Raw genomic sequence first — 18,443 nt, forward strand, 5'->3', positions numbered from 1 at the left:
TCCTTTGAAGTAGCATATGAGGATTTTCATGAGACACCTACTCCTACTGTTCCAGAAATATTATGTCTACAGATTTTTGTTCTAGCAGTTTGGCTCTGGGGACAGCTTTTCCTGTAGTTGCTCCATAAGTTTGACATTTTTTGATTGGCCTCCCCACTCCCTCCAGCGCACTTATCAACTAATCAAAAGAAGTGGTGAGTTTGGATCTAGCCCTATCGGTGAATCGCAAAATGTTTGTCAGTACATGATTTTGGACTAAATGTCTCACAAACCATTAAGCAGGGACGGACTGGCCATCTGGCGTGCTGTTTGGTCCAATTGACTCTGGACTGGCCCAGTCATTGTTGTTAAACACCAACCCCTTTCACTTTGGTCCTGCCTGCACTATGCATTTGGCAAAAAAAAAAAAGGTCAGCGCAAGAGTTTGTTCCTGAACCACCAGCCCGTGACACACGCCCCTCCTTAAGTCCAGAATACATCAGGTCTATGGACTCTGGTCACATAGTGGAGCCCAGAGTTTGGACCAAACAGGGTGAAGCAGCATTTAGCTGTGTTTCTGCACACAGACGGAAAAAAACTATCAACAGGAGTGAAACCAGCTCCAAGTGTAAATGTTTAAATCCAGGCTAAAAACTTTTCTCTATTCAAGTGTTTATGGGTGGGCTCCCCTAGGCCTGGCCTTGCCTCCCTTTGGCACAGTGTTTCTGAGAGCCGGCTCTTTTCTCTCAAAGAAGAGACGACATTTTGGCTCCCAAACGGCTCTTTGTTCAGTATCGTTTGTAACCTAATATTTTTGCCCAATACAGCGAATACGTATGATTTGTGTGTTAATAAGCCTTTTTGCATTCAATGTTTTTTATGAGAATCATAATAACTGTCTCATATATACAGTTATTCTGTTATAAAAGCATTACTTTACTTTATGTACTCTACTTTTGTTCAATATCAGTAAAATCAGTAAAAACAAAAGCAAACAGATGAACAAAACACTTCAATCAAATCCACAAAAGCAAAATGGAGCCAAACTCAGTAAACAAATGGTATAAATGTCCTCAGTGCCTATTGGCATCGAGAAAAATTAGAAGCCTCCGCTTTGACAGCATGATGCGATTTCTTCTCTCCGTGGGTGTCTGCCCTGTTCACTGCTGTCTGATGTCTAATAAGCAGTTTAGGCTTCTGCGTCAATTGGATGGCATAGCTATGGTGAAAAATGCCGTAGCTGATGCACCTCCCCAGAAATGTAACTATGCGTCGCGGCGATGCAGGCCGCAAGAGTTGTGGCTAGTGTTAGAGTGGAGTTTTTACAGAGCGAGTCACACTGACGGGCACACAACAAATAAATGGCTCTTACCGTCGTAGTTGTGTGTGTAGGTTATGGCGTCCATGTCCTGCAGTACTCTAAATGAGCCTTTAGTGATTTAATTTGTAACTCAGTCAGCCGCAGTGTCTGTCCCCTTCATATTCACATAATGGTATGATCCTAAGTACACATAGACACATGCAGGGAATCTGTATCTGCATGGCTGGAAAAATACAAATTTGAAATGTAGAGGGACATCATAGTCTTCTGAGCTTTAAGGCACAATATTTTATACTTTTATTATGATGTTATAAAGTGGCGGAAAATGCAGCAAACTCATGTTCTGCACATATTTTAGGAACAATTGTTTGTGAACTTTTAGAAACACTATATCACTTTAAATGACTGCCATAAACTGATTATCTGACAGAATGGTTTTAGTGACATGTCAGTCTCAGTATTTTTTCAATCACTGTTCTGCTTTAACAGAAGAAGCATTAGCCATTTTAGGCGGGGATTCCCATCTGTTTTGCTCACTAATTAATCTGAAAATAAGAGTGGCCGGTTCAGTCAATAATTGATAAGAGCTAACAGCTTTTCAGATGCAATCGAGATGCACAAGTCAAATCCAAAAGTAGTCAATTAGTACAAACAGATACGGATAGGACCACATCATAGGATAATTCTGAATGCCACCATGGGAACACATTGTACATCTGTGTGCGTTTGGAACACACCTCGTGCCCGGAATAAAATGGAGTAACGTGTATTCCAGCAGTTTACTTATAAAAGGCTGAAATTCACATTAAAAAAGGTATGATATGTTGAGAAAAATAGGTATTTGCGAGCTGCTGTATATGTATATATGGTGCCACTCTAGCAAGCTTAGAGCTTATTATAAAAGAGGAGAAACAGGAGGCTCTACTTTAGAAGCCTTGTTTGTGCGTCAATGCAAAATCGTGCACAAGGGTTGTGTACGGCGAAGGAATTTCATACAATTTGATGAAATGAACACACTGGACAGAAGCATCACTGACCTACAAAGTTAACCTTGTTTCCTTTGTATTTTTGGAGGAGCAGTAGCATTTGGTGCTCTGATTTCTGAAGCAGCCCAGGGGACTGCAGGCTCTCTAACTACAGCGTCTCTGTGGCCCTTAATGAGACTGCACAAATGAGGGACAGCAGAAGATATATGTGACTTTCAACAAAGAAAGAAAAAAAATAGAAGAATCCAATAATTTTGGATGTGTCATACAAGTAGACCATGACATTAATGTAGGCTGGAAGTAATTATTGTATATTATCATCACTGCAGTTCCTTACCAAGTGTGCTTGTAAGTATGCTGTGTTGCTTGCTCTGCAACGGAAGCAGACCTGTCCTCTAACCTAGGTTTAAAATACATTTCAATTCAGAAGGTCCACATTTCATTATGAACAATGTAAGGAACCATGATGCACTCACCGCTTATTTTCAATCTTTTCTAAGTACGAATGTGAAGATTTGCCTACTGAGTAAGTTACGCTTATCAAATCTTCATAGTACCATGACCAGCACTTAATATCTGGTGTGCATTCACCATAAATCTTTGACTCTTTTAATGAACTAGTCAAAAATAAAATAACGCTGCCTTTGATTTCAGCTTCTCTGTTGTTATTTCAAACATATTCATGGAAAACTTACTATTATACTGTCACAACAACTATCAGGTGTTTTCTCACCATCTGTGGTACCGCCACTTGCTAGCATAGTCTCTGTGAAAGAAAGTGATAATGACAAGTGTAATGCTATTGAAAGCTGCCTTGCGGTGAGGTGTTGTCTGAGGCTTACCTGAAGTTTGTGTTAGCAGCTAGCTAAAGTTAAGCTGAGCTGGGATTGGTACAGAATGATAGTGGGGTCGTAGTTAACAGTTTTCACAACAAACAGATGTAAACTGTCACTCGATCAGCAGCTTATTAATGTGCCAGTTGTGTAATTTAGCATAGTAGGGGGCTAGTCAGCTTGTGTGAGGACATTTAGATATAGCACATTTAAATATAGACCTAGTAGTGCAGCTCTCCATCACTGTATCACTTTAAGCTATTCTCATACTGCATGTGAAAACGTTTAGCATAGAGGTATGTAAGAAGTACATGTAGTTCTGTAAAAGTATCCATGTCTTACCAAACAGTGGCTTTGTCATTTTGCTTGTGAGTATTTGTAAAGATTTTAAGATGACGTCTTAACAGTAACAGCATATTTCTGGTTTCACCTTTGCAATCGTAGAGAAATGGCTGCACTAATGAAAATATAAAAATGTCCAGTAGTGAATCTGAGGAAAAGAAGATTTCATTATGTTTTAGTCATTTAGTCAGACTCATTGATACAAATACATCTTCATTTATTTTCACATACATTTTTTTTTTTAATTTTTTTTTTTTTTACTTTTACTTTTGAAGTTTTCACAATCTAAATGATTCACCAACAAAATGAAGAACTACCACAACAAAGTCCAAATTTCCTACTGGGGAAAATGATGCAAATGTCACTGTAGAAGAATTGACACATGTAGTTTGCCAACCAGCAAAGGTACAGTCAAAGGAATAAAAAGAGACAAAAATGGGACAAAGAGGTGCTTCCTGTAGGTACAACCAATGATCAGTCATCTTTATGATAATCCAAGTATTATGTTAGATCCTGAACAGCTTTTGAGGACTGACTTTAGTAGTATTCTTAATATTTTTTTTTCATAAATAAAATCTTTTTTTCTTCTATTTTATTGTTAAATAATATATATTTATTTATATTTAGAAATCAATTGGGGGAACAGGGACAGATAATCAACCATAGAAGCCCTTCCTGAATCAATGGAAACTTCAAAAGTCTGAAGTGTTTTTGCTGAACATGTGGGGTTATATCAATTTTGGCTAATGCATCCCATGAATATTGCTATGAATAGTTCTTTTGAATGGATATGTACATACATGTACATAATGAAGCATTAGGTACACATATGCCAAGTATTGAACAAAGTAAATAATGGTCTATTTCATTGATTCGTTCAGTGGATAAGCATGGCGCAAGACTAAACAAAGTAGGTTAATAGCTTAGATACAAATTTGTACTGTACATGGTTCAGTTGAGTCAGTTCAGTAGAGATAACCCAAAACAGAAGGATTTTTTTTGGGCATATAAACTTCAAAAAGCTGATAAATGACACCTATTCCTTCCAGGTTTCCATGGCAGCAACTGTTTCCCCTCCTCATCCGAGAAGTTGTCTGCTGGCAATTAATGTAAGAGTTTACAGGTACTTTTCATATTTGAAACACAGTATCCAAATGTTTTGTCAAGATCCGGGATTTCATCATGTTATGATGCCCCAATGTTTCCAATGCCACTTTCCTTAGCAGTAGCAGTGAAAAGTTCAGTCTTCCTTACATCATACTTTAGGCAAATCCACAAATCAGATTCTTGGATCTACAAAACAAGTCACATCATTTTCATGTTAAAACGGCGAGGACCAGCTTGTCCTTCTGCCGAGTCAACATTAGTGCCGTTAGACTTTGACCGAGGCACATACTCAACATCAATGTTGTTTTTATGTTTTCCTTTTCCTCTGCTCCAAACGAAAAGGAGCAGGAAACAAAACAAAACCACTCCCAGGAACGTGAAACAACCCATTGCTGTTGAGACTAAAATAGTCTTGAGGTCCAAACCGAGGGTCACACCGGTCGTTCCATTGGCAGTTGTGTTGCTGGGATCTGTGTAGTACTGGGTCCTGTTAGCATACAGTGATCCCAGACTTTTCACCGCCAATGAAGTCATCAGGGTGTCATTCCCAGCAGTGTTAGAGGCAAGGCAAAGGTACACTCCGCTGTCTTGTACTTCCGCTGATTTGATCTCTAGTGTACCATTGTTGTGCACCATCACTCTACCATGACTCCTACTTGTCAGAACTCGTCGACGCGGGGACAACCATGACACAATGGGTCTTGGTGTCCCCTCAGCACTGCAGCGCAACATCGCATGCTGGCCCTCATCCACGGTAATTGTTTGTGTTTTATTCTCACGGATTTTTGGCTTGGTGCATGTCACATAGTAAGACAGGAGAGTCTCCTTAAATTCCTTAAAAGGTCGGCCACGAATACCTTCAGGTGTGCTGCATTCTGGTTGCAAATCCCCAAAGAAGATTGAGTGTCTTTTCTGTAGGATCCACATGAGACGACAGTCACACACTAAGGGGTTGTTGTCAATCAGAAGAACCTCTAGAGCCTCTGGAGACTGAAAAACACCCTTTTCCAGTGTGTCTAATCGGTTGTGAGAAACATTGAGAACTTTGAGACCCCGCAGGCCCTGGAAAGCATATGGTTCAATGCTGGTCAGTTGAGCTCCCACTAGGTGTAGCTCTCGCAGTCGAACCAGTTCGATCAGCATTCCCCCTTCAATGTGCTTAATACGATTATAGGAGAGGTTGAGGTGCGTCAGGTAGGACAGATGCTTCAGGGCTTGATAAGGAAAGGAGGACAAATTGGTGTTAGTTATGGAGAGCGTTGTCAGGTTGAGGCCATGCAGGGTATTAGCTGGCACGTGGTCTAGTGAAGGCCAGTTATCAATTTCCAAATGACGCAGTCGGAACAGCTTTTTGAATGAGTATGGATGCAAAGTACTAATGCTGAGGTATCGTAGATGGAGGCTGACCAGGTTGTGCAGGTGAGAAAGGGCCTCAGTGGGTACAACCGTAAGGTTGCACCTTTCTAAGGTTAGTATCTCCAGGCTTAGAAGTCCACTGAATGCGCGGTGAGAAATGTAAACCAGTTCATTGTCACCGACTTCCAAAAACTTTAGATTGTGCAAGTCCTGGAACATGTAATCCAGGAGGATGACGATCTTGTTGTCGCTTATATCCAGTCGAGTAAGATTTGTTAGGCCTGCAAAGACGCCCAGGGAAATAAGCTTTATACGATTGCTCTTGAGACTGAGTGAGTGCATGTTAAACAGGGCATTAAAAGCTCCAGGCTCAACATAGCTGATAACATTTCCACTGAGGTCCAATTCCTCAAGTCCAGGAAAGGCAATAAAGTCATCAGGGCTGATCATTGTCATCTTGTTCTTACTCAGGTCCAAGATCCTGGTTTCAGTTGGAATGCCATCTGGGATGTTGGGCATGCGCTTGCGGTGGCAGACAACTGCCTTGGTCTGCGCTGAACACTCGCAGCGAGAGGGACACCCCAAGGTAGAGCCTGCAAAGACCAGCACAAGGGCCAGTCCCAGGAATGGCTGCCAGCATGAGACGACCGTGTGCAGCATGACTTTGCTCATACAGTCGACCATTCTGTCACGGTTCTGCAAAACAAGAACACAGAGGGGTTACTGACTATGGTTTTGTACAATCAACTTATAACATGGATACATAACATGTATAACTAACATGGAAACACTCTACTATAGGTCCAAGATGCTCAAGATGAGAACAACATGAAAAATTTATGAAATGAAACAGATATCATGTAGCTTGCTTCACAGAAATAGTTAAATCTTAAAACTTCTCTTCCCATCTAGGAGTTAATCAAATAAAGGCAAGTTGGGCTGGGCTGCCAGTGTCTGGTTCTCCACTGATCTCCAACTAATTTAATGAACTTTTAATTCATTTTTTTCACCATCAGCTGAATCTATCTGTCATCTTTTCCTTCCTTTCTTTAGTTAGATGCTCCATCACAGCACAACAGTGCTGGTTAAAATGTGTCTTTGTGTACATAGTCAGTTCAGATTCTTCTTTCAGATGAATATAAAATACCACTCTTAATAGCCACTCTATGAGGTTACTCATATTTATGCGTCTAAGATAGAAACATACATCAGGAATGTTCCAACATAACTAATTTGTTTTTACACACACACACACACACACACACACACACACACACACACACACACACACACACACACACACACACACGCACACACTTTCTTACAATTTTACTTGGACATAACAGCATTCAGAAACATCAATAGCTTCAACTAAGAGGCACAGACAGAAACAAAGAAGTCACTAATGAAAAACTGCAGTTTATGCAGTTCATGGACGAGCGTGGCAAAACCCAATCAACAAGTAAAGACTGTTGCAAATCATTTAAGGCTGGCAGAATATTTTGATTGTGATAATAAGCATAGCCACAAAAACACATAAACAGTGTACACACAAATGTCTCATGTTGAATGGTTTTTAATCCAATTTAAAAATTCATTCAAACACTAAACAAACAAGTCAAAATAAATCAATTCAAATAAATCTAGTTTTAAAAGACTCCAGAACCAGAGTTGTGCAACGTCTGGGAAAATTTACATTAAAATACAACCTGGTTTATCTAAAATGGATTTCTGTATTCTGTTTTTGAATCCTACTCATATACAGTACATGTCATAAGCACGTGAAGTATATACTAGGGGTTGTACCGACTAGTCAACTTACTGCTGTACTGTAGCGCTTTAAGCAGGAAGTCGACTAGTCGCCGATCCCATGACAAAAACAACACAGATGCCTCCATGAAGACACGTGAAGAGCCTGGTCAGTCATTGCAGCAAACTAGCAGTGGTTCATCAAGTGTGTGGAAATACTTCACCATATACAGTATACAGATACACAGATATACTGCATTATCCTATGTTGCAACAAGCTGTGCAATTAAACTCTACTGATGGTGCAATACATATCTGCAGACCACAGTACTGATAAGATCATCAAGTTCTACTGTGTTCTATTAGTTCAAATTGTTGCTGTTGGTCAAGCATTTTTTAATATTTTTTTTTTATATATATATTTTGCCAAGTGGGAGCTGCATATTAGAAGTATCAAACTGATGGTGTTTATGGTGCTGACGTTGTATACGGCTGACAGCAGCCTGTGTTCAAGGTTCAAGAAACTTGCACAAAAGCCTCTGTAGCTTCCGTTGTGTGAGACGCTACAATGTGTTCAGTTTAGTAATATAGATTTCACTGTAGAAAGGATTACTTTCTATTGTGTTTTTATGTGTGACGTCATCGACTAGTCAACATGGCTGCAATGATTGCAAACCGTCCCTGCCTCATGGTGGTGTGCTAAATATAAATGATGACAATATGAGCATCTTCTACTACCACTTAAGATCCTTCACACATTATTGTTGCTGAGCCTCTTTGCAAATCCTCGAGGTGACATGATGTGGCTGACTGGTGGCCACAACAAAACAATAAGTCGCAGGAGGCTAAACACAGGTGATAACTGTTGACGCGCACACTAAAACTGTTTAACTCTCCTTTATTCTACATTACAGCGCTGCACAACCAACTTTGCTTACAGCTGTTTCCATGCATCCATGCAAAGAAAGAAATGCAAACAATCTCAGAAAAAACATATCAACAGAAATTTTCTCTCCCGACGTTCACCCTACCTACCCCATGATTAAAAGCCAGCTCAGGTAAACAGGTGGGTGCAATTGCTTGTTAACTTCTGTGTACACACCAAAATTGTGTACACACCAAATTGTGTACACACCAAAGTGTTTACACACCAAAGTGTGTACACACACGCCATCTACATGAATGTTCAAGACTCACATGGATGGCTCCTGCAGGAATAGTTCACCTTGGCTACTGTGGCGTGTATGTGAGAGAGAAAGAAGTTATTGATTTTAACAAGCAGTGTAAGCGGCACTGATGTTTACATGAACTACAGCTCGCCTTCACTGACTCTACTGTTACTCTGGTGCCAAGTGTGGAACGCAGAGTGCACAGGTGGAGGGAGAGGAACAAAGAAGTGGGATGTTCATGCAAATAAAGCAGTCAGAAGTGAGTTGTTTGTGCTCCGGTACTGTTTTAGTATCTGTTGTCCACAACTGAAGCTTCTCCTTCAGTTCGTTTTTAAATCAGAGCCATTAAACACAACTGTTCATTGTGTTTACACACAATGCATGAAACCGTTTTGTATTGTAGTAGTATAGTGAATATATTCAGTCCTGTGGATTCATGCCATGTCGCAACAACAAGACAGCAGGCAGTTTCTGGAGAATCGAGGTATTAATGTATTAACCAAATTAAGTGTTTTATGTTAGTAGCACTGATATTGCACTTCACCAGTCTCGGCACTCAAAACTTGACTGACATACAGCACTATCAACTTTTCTAGACTGAATGACCACAGCATGAATGCTTAGTTTTTGTTAAAATGAAATGTCCGAGATGTCGCAGCTATGCCACCATTTCTTCTGTTGGTTATTTTGACCGAGCTAGGTCCGAGACTTTGCAGAAATCAAAGTGTGGTCCAGACAAATAATTGCATCCATGCAACTGTGTTGGCACATACAGAGTTTGATTCTCATCTTCCCACATGATATTTCAACGTGGCTCTTGTAACAGGAAGCTACAGGAGCTACACACATACAGACGACCACCTCTCACACTCCTGCATCTACTCAGGGCTCCAGCTCTGCCTCAAAGTACAAGTTCTCCATATCTCAATATATCCTGACATGTAACCATTTTAATGACACAGCACACTATTCCTGAACTGCAGGAGGGTCACCACTGTAAAATCCACTTTCCCCTCATCTCAACATTGCAACTGTGGGACTCCAACAGCAAAGACTACACTCAGGCTAATGTTACACAAAGTCTAAGGTTGGGCCAAAGATTCTTGTGTGTCTGTCATCTTTTTTACCCAGTTTTTTTAATGAGGTTATCTGTAATAATTATTCAACGATATCCTGTCATTTAAAGGTGGCTTTTAGAAAAGTACGGTAAGTACAAAGACTGCATTATGTGTAAAGCATTATATTGTTCAAACAGAATATGAACGGGCAGAATCATTTGTCTTTCTTATAAAGACAACTCTCGAAGTTTGTTATTGTCCATTTATGATCTGAGGACTCTCAATGGTTTATACTTGTGTGTTTGTGTTTCATCAGAGTCTTCGCACACAATAATTGCCTCAAGCACACACACGCTGTCCGCATGAATTGAAGCACCATATGATTCAAGGGTTTACTAAGAGGGTGCCTAATCAGGATAATGACTGGATTTCTTAGCAACGCTGTGTAATCAGAGGAAGAGTAAGTGTGTGATGTGACCCCCTCACCTGTGCACTCCTGAATTGAGAGAACCATAATGAAAGTGCATCATCAGTTGCGGCTGCTGAAGTGTGTTCTGAACAGGAGCAAATGCTGCATAGAATTAGACACATGCCCTGAGGCAACATCCACAAATAAAATCTCAGCTATCTGCTCACGCAGGATGGATTTCTATGCGTTAATGTGCCCCTCACTTCTGGGTGCATTGCCTGTTTCCCACATTCCCTTCATCATTTAACTGGGAGCAACATGTAATAAATGTGTCCCATGTTCTGAGCTGTTTTTGCAGTGATTGTGTGCTGCTTATTCCTTACAGATACAATTTTTTATAGTTTTATTACTAATTTACTGATTTATTACTAATTTATATAGATATATTTTGAATGGTCTTCTTACCGTTTTTGCAAACATTTTTATTTCATCCAATTATTCTGGATACTGGCAGAAAGAACCGTTCAGTGGCAGAAATCCTGCAATGCACTGTGAGATAAGACTGCACCGTAAAGGTGTTTCTATAACGTGGCCCCTGACCCACATTAGTGCAGGGTTGGATCCTGAGAGGGAATTGATAACAGCTAATGGTATCTGACTCAGCATAAATCTGTTAACGGCCATTTCATAGGGGCGCTGAGGTCGCCTGTTCAATGCCATCATCCCCAGAACATGTACACAAGGGGCCTAATTTGAATGTGAGCCTTACGTAATACTTCATGATGTATTCCTTCACTTGGATGAATGTACAAGCGTTAGGGTAGGGTTTTGTCTTAGCTCATTTTTCTGCACGCATACAGTCTTCTATTGCCATCTCAGCCTAATTTCCATATAAATTGTTGAAAACATGTGGGGCGCTTCCATCCCATGTTGATGCTCTTTACTTTTCACCACAGCCTGGGGCTAACCACTGAAAGGATGAGTAGAGATGACGTCTGTCTTTCCCAGGGAGGCAAAACACGGTCCTGCATGCGCTTTTAGTCATAATTCCTCTAACGTGCCTGTCTCTGAAATGCTTTCTGTTTATATTTCAGCTGAACAACCATACGGTAAATAAACGCTTTTTTGCACGCATGTCAGATTAATGGAGGTTACTGAAGCTCGGAACCCTTGACTTCAGTGTTCAGTAAGTGAACGCTACAAGAGGGTTTATCAAAAAGGAATCTAAAGGTGAGATTGTAGCCACTGTTTACAGGGGATTACCTGAGGCTGTCCACTGATATCTTCTTTGGGTTATCTCAGATGTTCTGTGTCTTCCTTTTGTATGTCCTCACTATGACACTTTATTTTTACTTCCTGTGTACATCACTCTGTATTGCTGTTTACCACTATTTTGTGCATGTTTGCAATCAGAACGAGGCACAATTACATCAAGAGATGATGATGACATTTAAAACAAATGTAAAGCAGGAACATTTGAGTTTAAAGGTGATTAATTATCATACTTTGTACAACATAAAACTGCCACAATTCCCTGAAACAACGGCTAGATGATGTTTACAGCAAGGAAACAATATATTAAATACCGTGGTGATTAAGAAGTAATTATTTGTTTACTTGTAAAGGTCACTTGATGACAGTGACAAATGGAGTAAATGAATGTGTTCATTTTAAAACTGCAGCAAACAGTGAGATCATTATTATCATCAAGTTTGTATAATTAGTAGTGATTTCAGGATGAAAAGTCTGGCATTTATGTTAATTCATGAAGCCGTTTTCTTCCACGGGGAATAATAAAATAAAAGTATGTTTTCTTTGCATTTATATAACTAATTAATATTCTGTAATACACAGTGACTTCAGAGTCTACACGTGCAGACTATCGCCAGAACCCAGAGCAGATAATTTTGAGCCTAGCTGAGTGAAAACACCCCAGTTGATTTTGTTTTAATTTGACCAAATTGAGTCAAGCAATCAAGGGTCAGTTTGCTCATCAGTGTCTCTTCCCCCGTTGGGCTGAGTGGACACCCACTAGCCATGTTTGATTTCAGATTATTTACCAACTAATTACCCCCGCAGCTCCAATATGGAGCAAATGTAATTATGCAAAATGATGAATTAAATCACGTAATGGCAGATCTGAATGTACAGGAAGTCAACTGGTCTGACTTCCTTTTCCTTGAGGAAAAGAATCACTAATTCAAACCGCCATACTATATACAAAAACTTCTTTCAAAGATTTTGGGTTTATTTTGAACATGAGCAGCAGTTTGTTATGAGATTAGTCAGTTAAAGTGAAAACATTCTTCCTTTTTTTTTAACACTCTTGCAATGACACTGTATGTCACTGGTTGACTTCGTAACCACTACTCTGTTTCTTAAGCCGTAATCCTGGAAAACTGTTGGTTGTAAACACATCCCTTCAGCATTTATCTGAGGGGTAAGTTTGCACACCCTGAATGCTCACAAGGCACTTCTTATTTTGCCCAAGTAGTTGGAGGATTTAGATAACAACTTGGCCTCTGTGCAATCAACCAATAAAAAGCCATTTGTGAAATTGGCCTGCCTCTATCTCCTCTGGAAAGGTTTTCAGACTGTGTTTGATGTGGCCCCCAGGCACTGATCATCGCACAAAATGTGATTCCTCTTCACACTGAAAAGCCTCCCTATGTTTATGGTGCATGGTGGGAGACAGTGGCTTTCTTTACCCAGCAATTATCAACACCCCTTAAAAAGCATAATCAAAGCGTCAAATTTTGATATTTTGACTTTGGAAGATGGCTCGGAGGAAGAGCCACTTTGGAAGGCAGGAAAAGGAGGGAAATTAACTCTGAGAGCTCAAGCAAAGCCAGAGAGGAAGAGAGATGTGTGAGGAATAAAGCAATAATGAAAGCAACATTAAGTGTAATCATGCAGGGAGAGAATGTGCTACATACTGGGTGCAGCAGTTATACAGCAAGCTCTCTTGTACATTAGCATCTGACATGGCTGCCCCTGCATCAACGGGTCCAACTCATCGTAATGTAATTGGCTGTAATAAGGAATGAATGTGAAAGAAGGCTCTTTCAGAAAGAAACAAACCAGAAGGCTCACAATATTACTCCAATCCATTCAAGTGAGAGAGAGATCCATGCCACCACTGCATTTTTTTAATGTACAAACTACACATTTTTGATGCTGTGCTGAAGAATTGCTCAAGTTTTGCTTCTGAAAATCAGCAGAGAACATGCAGAACCCCAGTGTTTGATATCTTAATTTCCCCATATAAGTACAAAATAACACCATATCCTCACAAGGGTCATTGTAAGGGAGAGTTATTAAATCATCATTTTATTTTAATGAGCCTTATATCTTATAATGATGCTACCCTGAAGGAAAGATGTTATTAACTTGCAGGTTAGTTCACAGTCAGAGTGTGCAATTAACCCACCTTTTCAAAGAGCATCGCCGAGTAATCAAATGGGATCATAATGAGAGGGAAGAGACTGCAATACTCTTTGACTTATCCATTATTGAGAGGATCTTTGTAAAGGGCAGCGAGGCTTTAAAGTGAGCCTGCCAACATGCAAAATGACACTGTAGTCCTTTAATAAACCACTGTCAATCTGACTTCTCATGGAACAGAATGCCTCCACAGGATGTGACCTGCATGCGATTAAACGACACTGCCTCCCTCAATTCTGCCAAACACAAATAATGAAGGTGGAATGCAGCGCTACTTATATTAGTAAGAGGACGAGAGAAAACAAAAGAGCAATGGCAGCAGCGGTCTCACTGATTCTTAATGCATGCACATGGTGGGGAAAAATCAAAACGCCCATGTTAGTAATTGTTCCATTTTCATGAATATAATTTGGCAGAATTCATTAAGAGACAAGAGAAACATGATCATAGTCACATGACTGAGGGCTTTGGGACCTGGAGCCCTCAACAGTGAGGATCAACAGCCTCAGGGCAATAGGCTTCTATGCTCAAATTACCCTTCTGCTTGGCTTGCAGAGCGAAGTCAAAGCTCAATTAATCCGTGTTAATTAGAGATAAACTTGGTAGATTAAGTCAGTTGCTGTTTTTTTGTGTCTGATAACCCCTGGTTTTGGGGAAGAGTCAAAGCAACCGCATCAAACTGTCAGATCTCGATTCATCCCGCTGGAAAAAGCCTCTCAGAGGTGAGAGTTAATCCTCTATGTCTAATAACTATTAAAATCCGAAACTTTGGAGAACAGCAAGCGCTTGTAAAAAGGTAACAAAACTTGGTAATTAAATGTGGAGGATAAAAATGAAACGGTGACAATATGGGCTTAATAAGATGTGTGGAACACGGCATTGTCATGTTATTGCATTTGTGACGAGTGAAACAGAAAAATCAACCAATTTGTCAGTTCATTAGAGCACTGTGTTCTGAATTGCGGGTTTTATGGCGGTATTATGTCTTTTCTGAGTTAAGTGACACCCACTTTCCATTTCCATTAGAATACAGAATAAACATTAATGCATCTTTATATTGGTAGTGAAGTGATGCATCCTGCTTTATTTTACCACTTAAGCAGGTCTCCAGAGGGAGGTCTCCATTCCTTCATTCATTTGACCAGGACATTCAGGACTCATGTTTAATCTCACATTAAGAGAGAAAAATAGTCCACAGCACAGTTATAGAAGTGATTTATGAAAGGTGCAGAAGACGTTTCTTAAATAAACGAGACATCTAGAGATCTACTCATGTCTTGACAATTAATCGTCTTTTTTGTTTGTTTGTTTGTTTGTTTTTTAAAGATGGCCCGAATGATTAGATATATGATTTGGAGTGGAAGACTTTTTAGCATGATCAGTGGTAAATAAATCAGATAGCTTTTGGCAAATGTATTATTATATGGGCTAATGTTGGAGTTAATAAAGTATACAGAGATGTGATGCTGTTCACTGAATCTACTTGAAATTCCTGTGTTAATTGTCTTTTCTCCAGGGGCGATGACAGGAGAAAAAAATAAAATTGCTTGTTATGCATTTCCTAACCTCACCTATTATATTACAAATTAATGATCCACACACATGCACCGCTATCCTCTGTAACATGAAGACAACTGAGAGATATACCAGATCAGATTATGCGCTTCAGTAAGCACAGCAAAAAAAAAAAAAAAAAACATTAATCATGATATTTTAAGATATTAAAAAACAGATCTCTCTCTCTCTCTTTTTTTTTTTTGTCTGCATTGGCCCTCATAGATTAGCACTAGCTTCCAAGGAGGGCTGGTGATGGTCACACACACTCAATTAATAAAATATTTAGCTGCAAGACTATGCCTGGCAGACCAATATAATGCAGAATATACACTAAATATGTGCCATGTAATACATAGTACATTCTTCTGCACAGACACTACAAATTACACGCACCTCACTAAGCTGCACTAACTCTATTGAGTGAAAATGAATACCAGCTTACACATAAATAAAATGTTATGGCTATATGATGTTCCAATGTGAGACTAACAACAAATATGATTCAGGTCTGACATTTTTCCATTTCACTTTTCAGGCAACACTGCTGCCATAAGTCACTGACGCCTGGAGGGATTGTCTTTTTTCCACCTGCTGCTCCCACAGAGAGATTAGCCCACAACAGCAACCCTGAAGCTGTGAATGAAGAAATGATGTTTCTTGCTCAAAGGTACAACCAGCAGCGTGTGTACTGCTTGCCAACAAAAAGACTTGAACCTGGGTGCTGCGGGGGCTAGAGACCTGCTCCCTATAACATGCCAGACACTGATAAGTAAGGAAAGTATAAGAAGGAAGTCAGGCAGAAGGAAGGAAGGAAGAAGCGCCTTTAGAGTTTTCCTTAAGCTTCGCTTTCCTTTAATAACTTCATCATAAACTTTCATAACAGAATCTAATTTTCTTCACTGATCTCTTATATTTTCACTGACCCAGACTGTATTTTTACTCAGCCTCAAGTCTAAAACGTATTTTAAAAGTGTGAGCGGAACCATTGATTGAATGTCCTCCTTCCCTGGCTTTAAACCAAAAAACGAGATAAACTGTGCCGACTGATTAAAATGCATCTATGACTGCCATTAATGCATTGTGTGGGCTCCCGAGAGCCCTTGTGTATTTGCTTCTTGGTGCCCACCATTCCTCCACGTGTGGACAGCCTACATCAGGTCTGAGTCAGGGGATGTTTCATCTGTACTCTGACTCAATCTATACCTCGCAGTTAGCGGTGCTTGGCAAACCCCTTTACCCTTCCACCCACACACATCATTCTAGCCTATATTTACATCTAAACACTCTGATCAAAACTAAATATAACAGCCCGAGTCCAGAGACTGAAAATATTGCATGGTCAAAGTGACACTACAGTCATATCAACAATCAGCTATGAAAAAGCAAAACATGGGACTCTAAAAAAGCCTGCAGCAAAAATTGAGAAAGAACAAACAGTATTACGGCTGCATAATGAAAGCATAATGTATCCCATTGCCAAAAGTGTATCAGTTAAGACCAAGTACTGTGCTGAGGGATGGTTTTCAGTGTTACAATGAAACAGTGCAAATACGAAGCTTTGGAAATTCCTCAAAGGAATCACAGTTATTTGACAGCATTTCACTGTTCATCACAGGCAGCACTGTCGACAGCACATCTACATGAGCAAGTATTTCATGGACAAAAACAAGCAAAGAAATGCAGAGATAAACATACCCACGCATCTCTGTGATGTCCCAACAGTTTTTCAGAATACCTGACAGGGAATCTTGTACAAAGATCTGCGAGACATCTCTCCATCTCTTTTTCAAAATCAAAATGGATTCCCACTTTCTTCTTTTAAATCTCATTCTCTTGTGCTACTGCTTTCAGTGGACGTGTTGTTGGTTCCTCTGCGTATCTCTCTCCCTTCTTTTTTCCTATCCCCTCTCCTCGCCCAATCAAGAGATGTGACCTCTGACTTTACAGCTCAATGCTATTAAAATCCTTTCGGTCGTGAAGCTTGTAGTAAAAGGCATCATTGCCTTTTGCAGTCCTTGATGATATTAGCATATATGTATGTTTTTCTTTATTTTTGGTCTCAATTACAGTGGTGTGGAAAAGTGTTTGCCCCCTACCTGAGTTCTTACCCTTTTCTTCTTTTTTTTCACACAAACTAAATTTTTCAGATCATCAAACTAATTTAAATATAAGACAAAGATGACACAAGTAAACACAAAATGCAGTTTTTAAATGAATGTTTTTATTATTTAGGAAAAAGAAAATCCAGACCTACATGGCCCTGTCTTCGGCCCTCCTGTTAAAACATAACTTAACTGTGGTTTATCACACCTGAGTTCAGTTTCTCTAGTCACACCCAGGCCTAACTACTGCCACACCTGTTCTCAATCAAGAAATCACTTAATAGGAGACAAAGTGAAGTAGACCAAAACATCCTCAACAGCTAGACATCATGCAAACATCTAAAGAAGTCATAAATAAATGAGAAAGAAAGTCATTAAGATCTATCAGTAATCAATAAAGCCATTTCTAAAGCTTTGGGACTCCAGTGAACCACAGTGAGAACCATTATCCACAAATGGTAAAGTGCAGCAACGACTCATCCAAGAGATTACACAAGACCCCACAACAACATCCAAAGAACTGCAGTCCTTACTTGCCTCTGTTAAGGTCAGTGTTCATGACTCTAGCATAAGAAAGAGACTGGGTAAAAATGGCCTCCAATACCAAAGCCACTGTTGAGCAAAAAGAGCAGAAAGGCTCATTTCGGTTTTGCCAAAAATCTTGACGATCCCCAAGACTTTTTGGAAAATACTCTGTGGACTAATGAAACAAAAGTTGAACTTTTTGGAAGGTGTGTGCCCCATTACATCTGGAGTAAAAGTAACAGCACATTTCAGAAAAAGAACATTATTGCAACAGTAAAATCTGGTGGTGGTAGTGTGATGGTCTGGGGATGTTTTGCTGCTTCAGGACCTGGAAGACTTGCTGTGATAAATGGAACCATAAACTCTTCTGTCTACCAAAAAATCCTAAAGAAGAATGTCTGTTTGTGACCTCAAGCTCAAATGAATATCGGTTCTGTAGCAGGACAATGATCCAAAACACACCAGCAAGTCCACCTCTGAATGGCTGAAGAAAAACTAAATGAAGA

At 39.8% G+C, this 18,443-nt stretch overlaps 1 protein-coding gene across 3 annotated transcripts in view; it reads right to left on the reverse strand.

Annotated features, from left to right (window-relative positions):
* Positions 1-3,693: 3,693 nt before the first annotated feature.
* Positions 3,694-18,443, reverse strand: part of lingo2 (leucine rich repeat and Ig domain containing 2) — a 197,064-nt gene continuing 182,314 nt past the window's right edge. For all 3 annotated transcript variants that reach the window (XM_047585685.1, XM_047585686.1, XM_047585684.1), the window contains one exon: positions 3,694-6,620. In XM_047585685.1, coding sequence (XP_047441641.1) covers positions 4,767-6,608 — 1,842 coding nt within the window. In that variant the 5' untranslated portion in view covers positions 6,609-6,620 and the 3' untranslated portion in view covers positions 3,694-4,766. The remainder of the gene's footprint in view (positions 6,621-18,443) is intronic.

The sequence above is a fragment of the Mugil cephalus genome, chromosome 5, assembly GCF_022458985.1.
Source record: "Mugil cephalus isolate CIBA_MC_2020 chromosome 5, CIBA_Mcephalus_1.1, whole genome shotgun sequence".
NCBI classification, from domain to species: domain Eukaryota; kingdom Metazoa; phylum Chordata; class Actinopteri; order Mugiliformes; family Mugilidae; genus Mugil; species Mugil cephalus.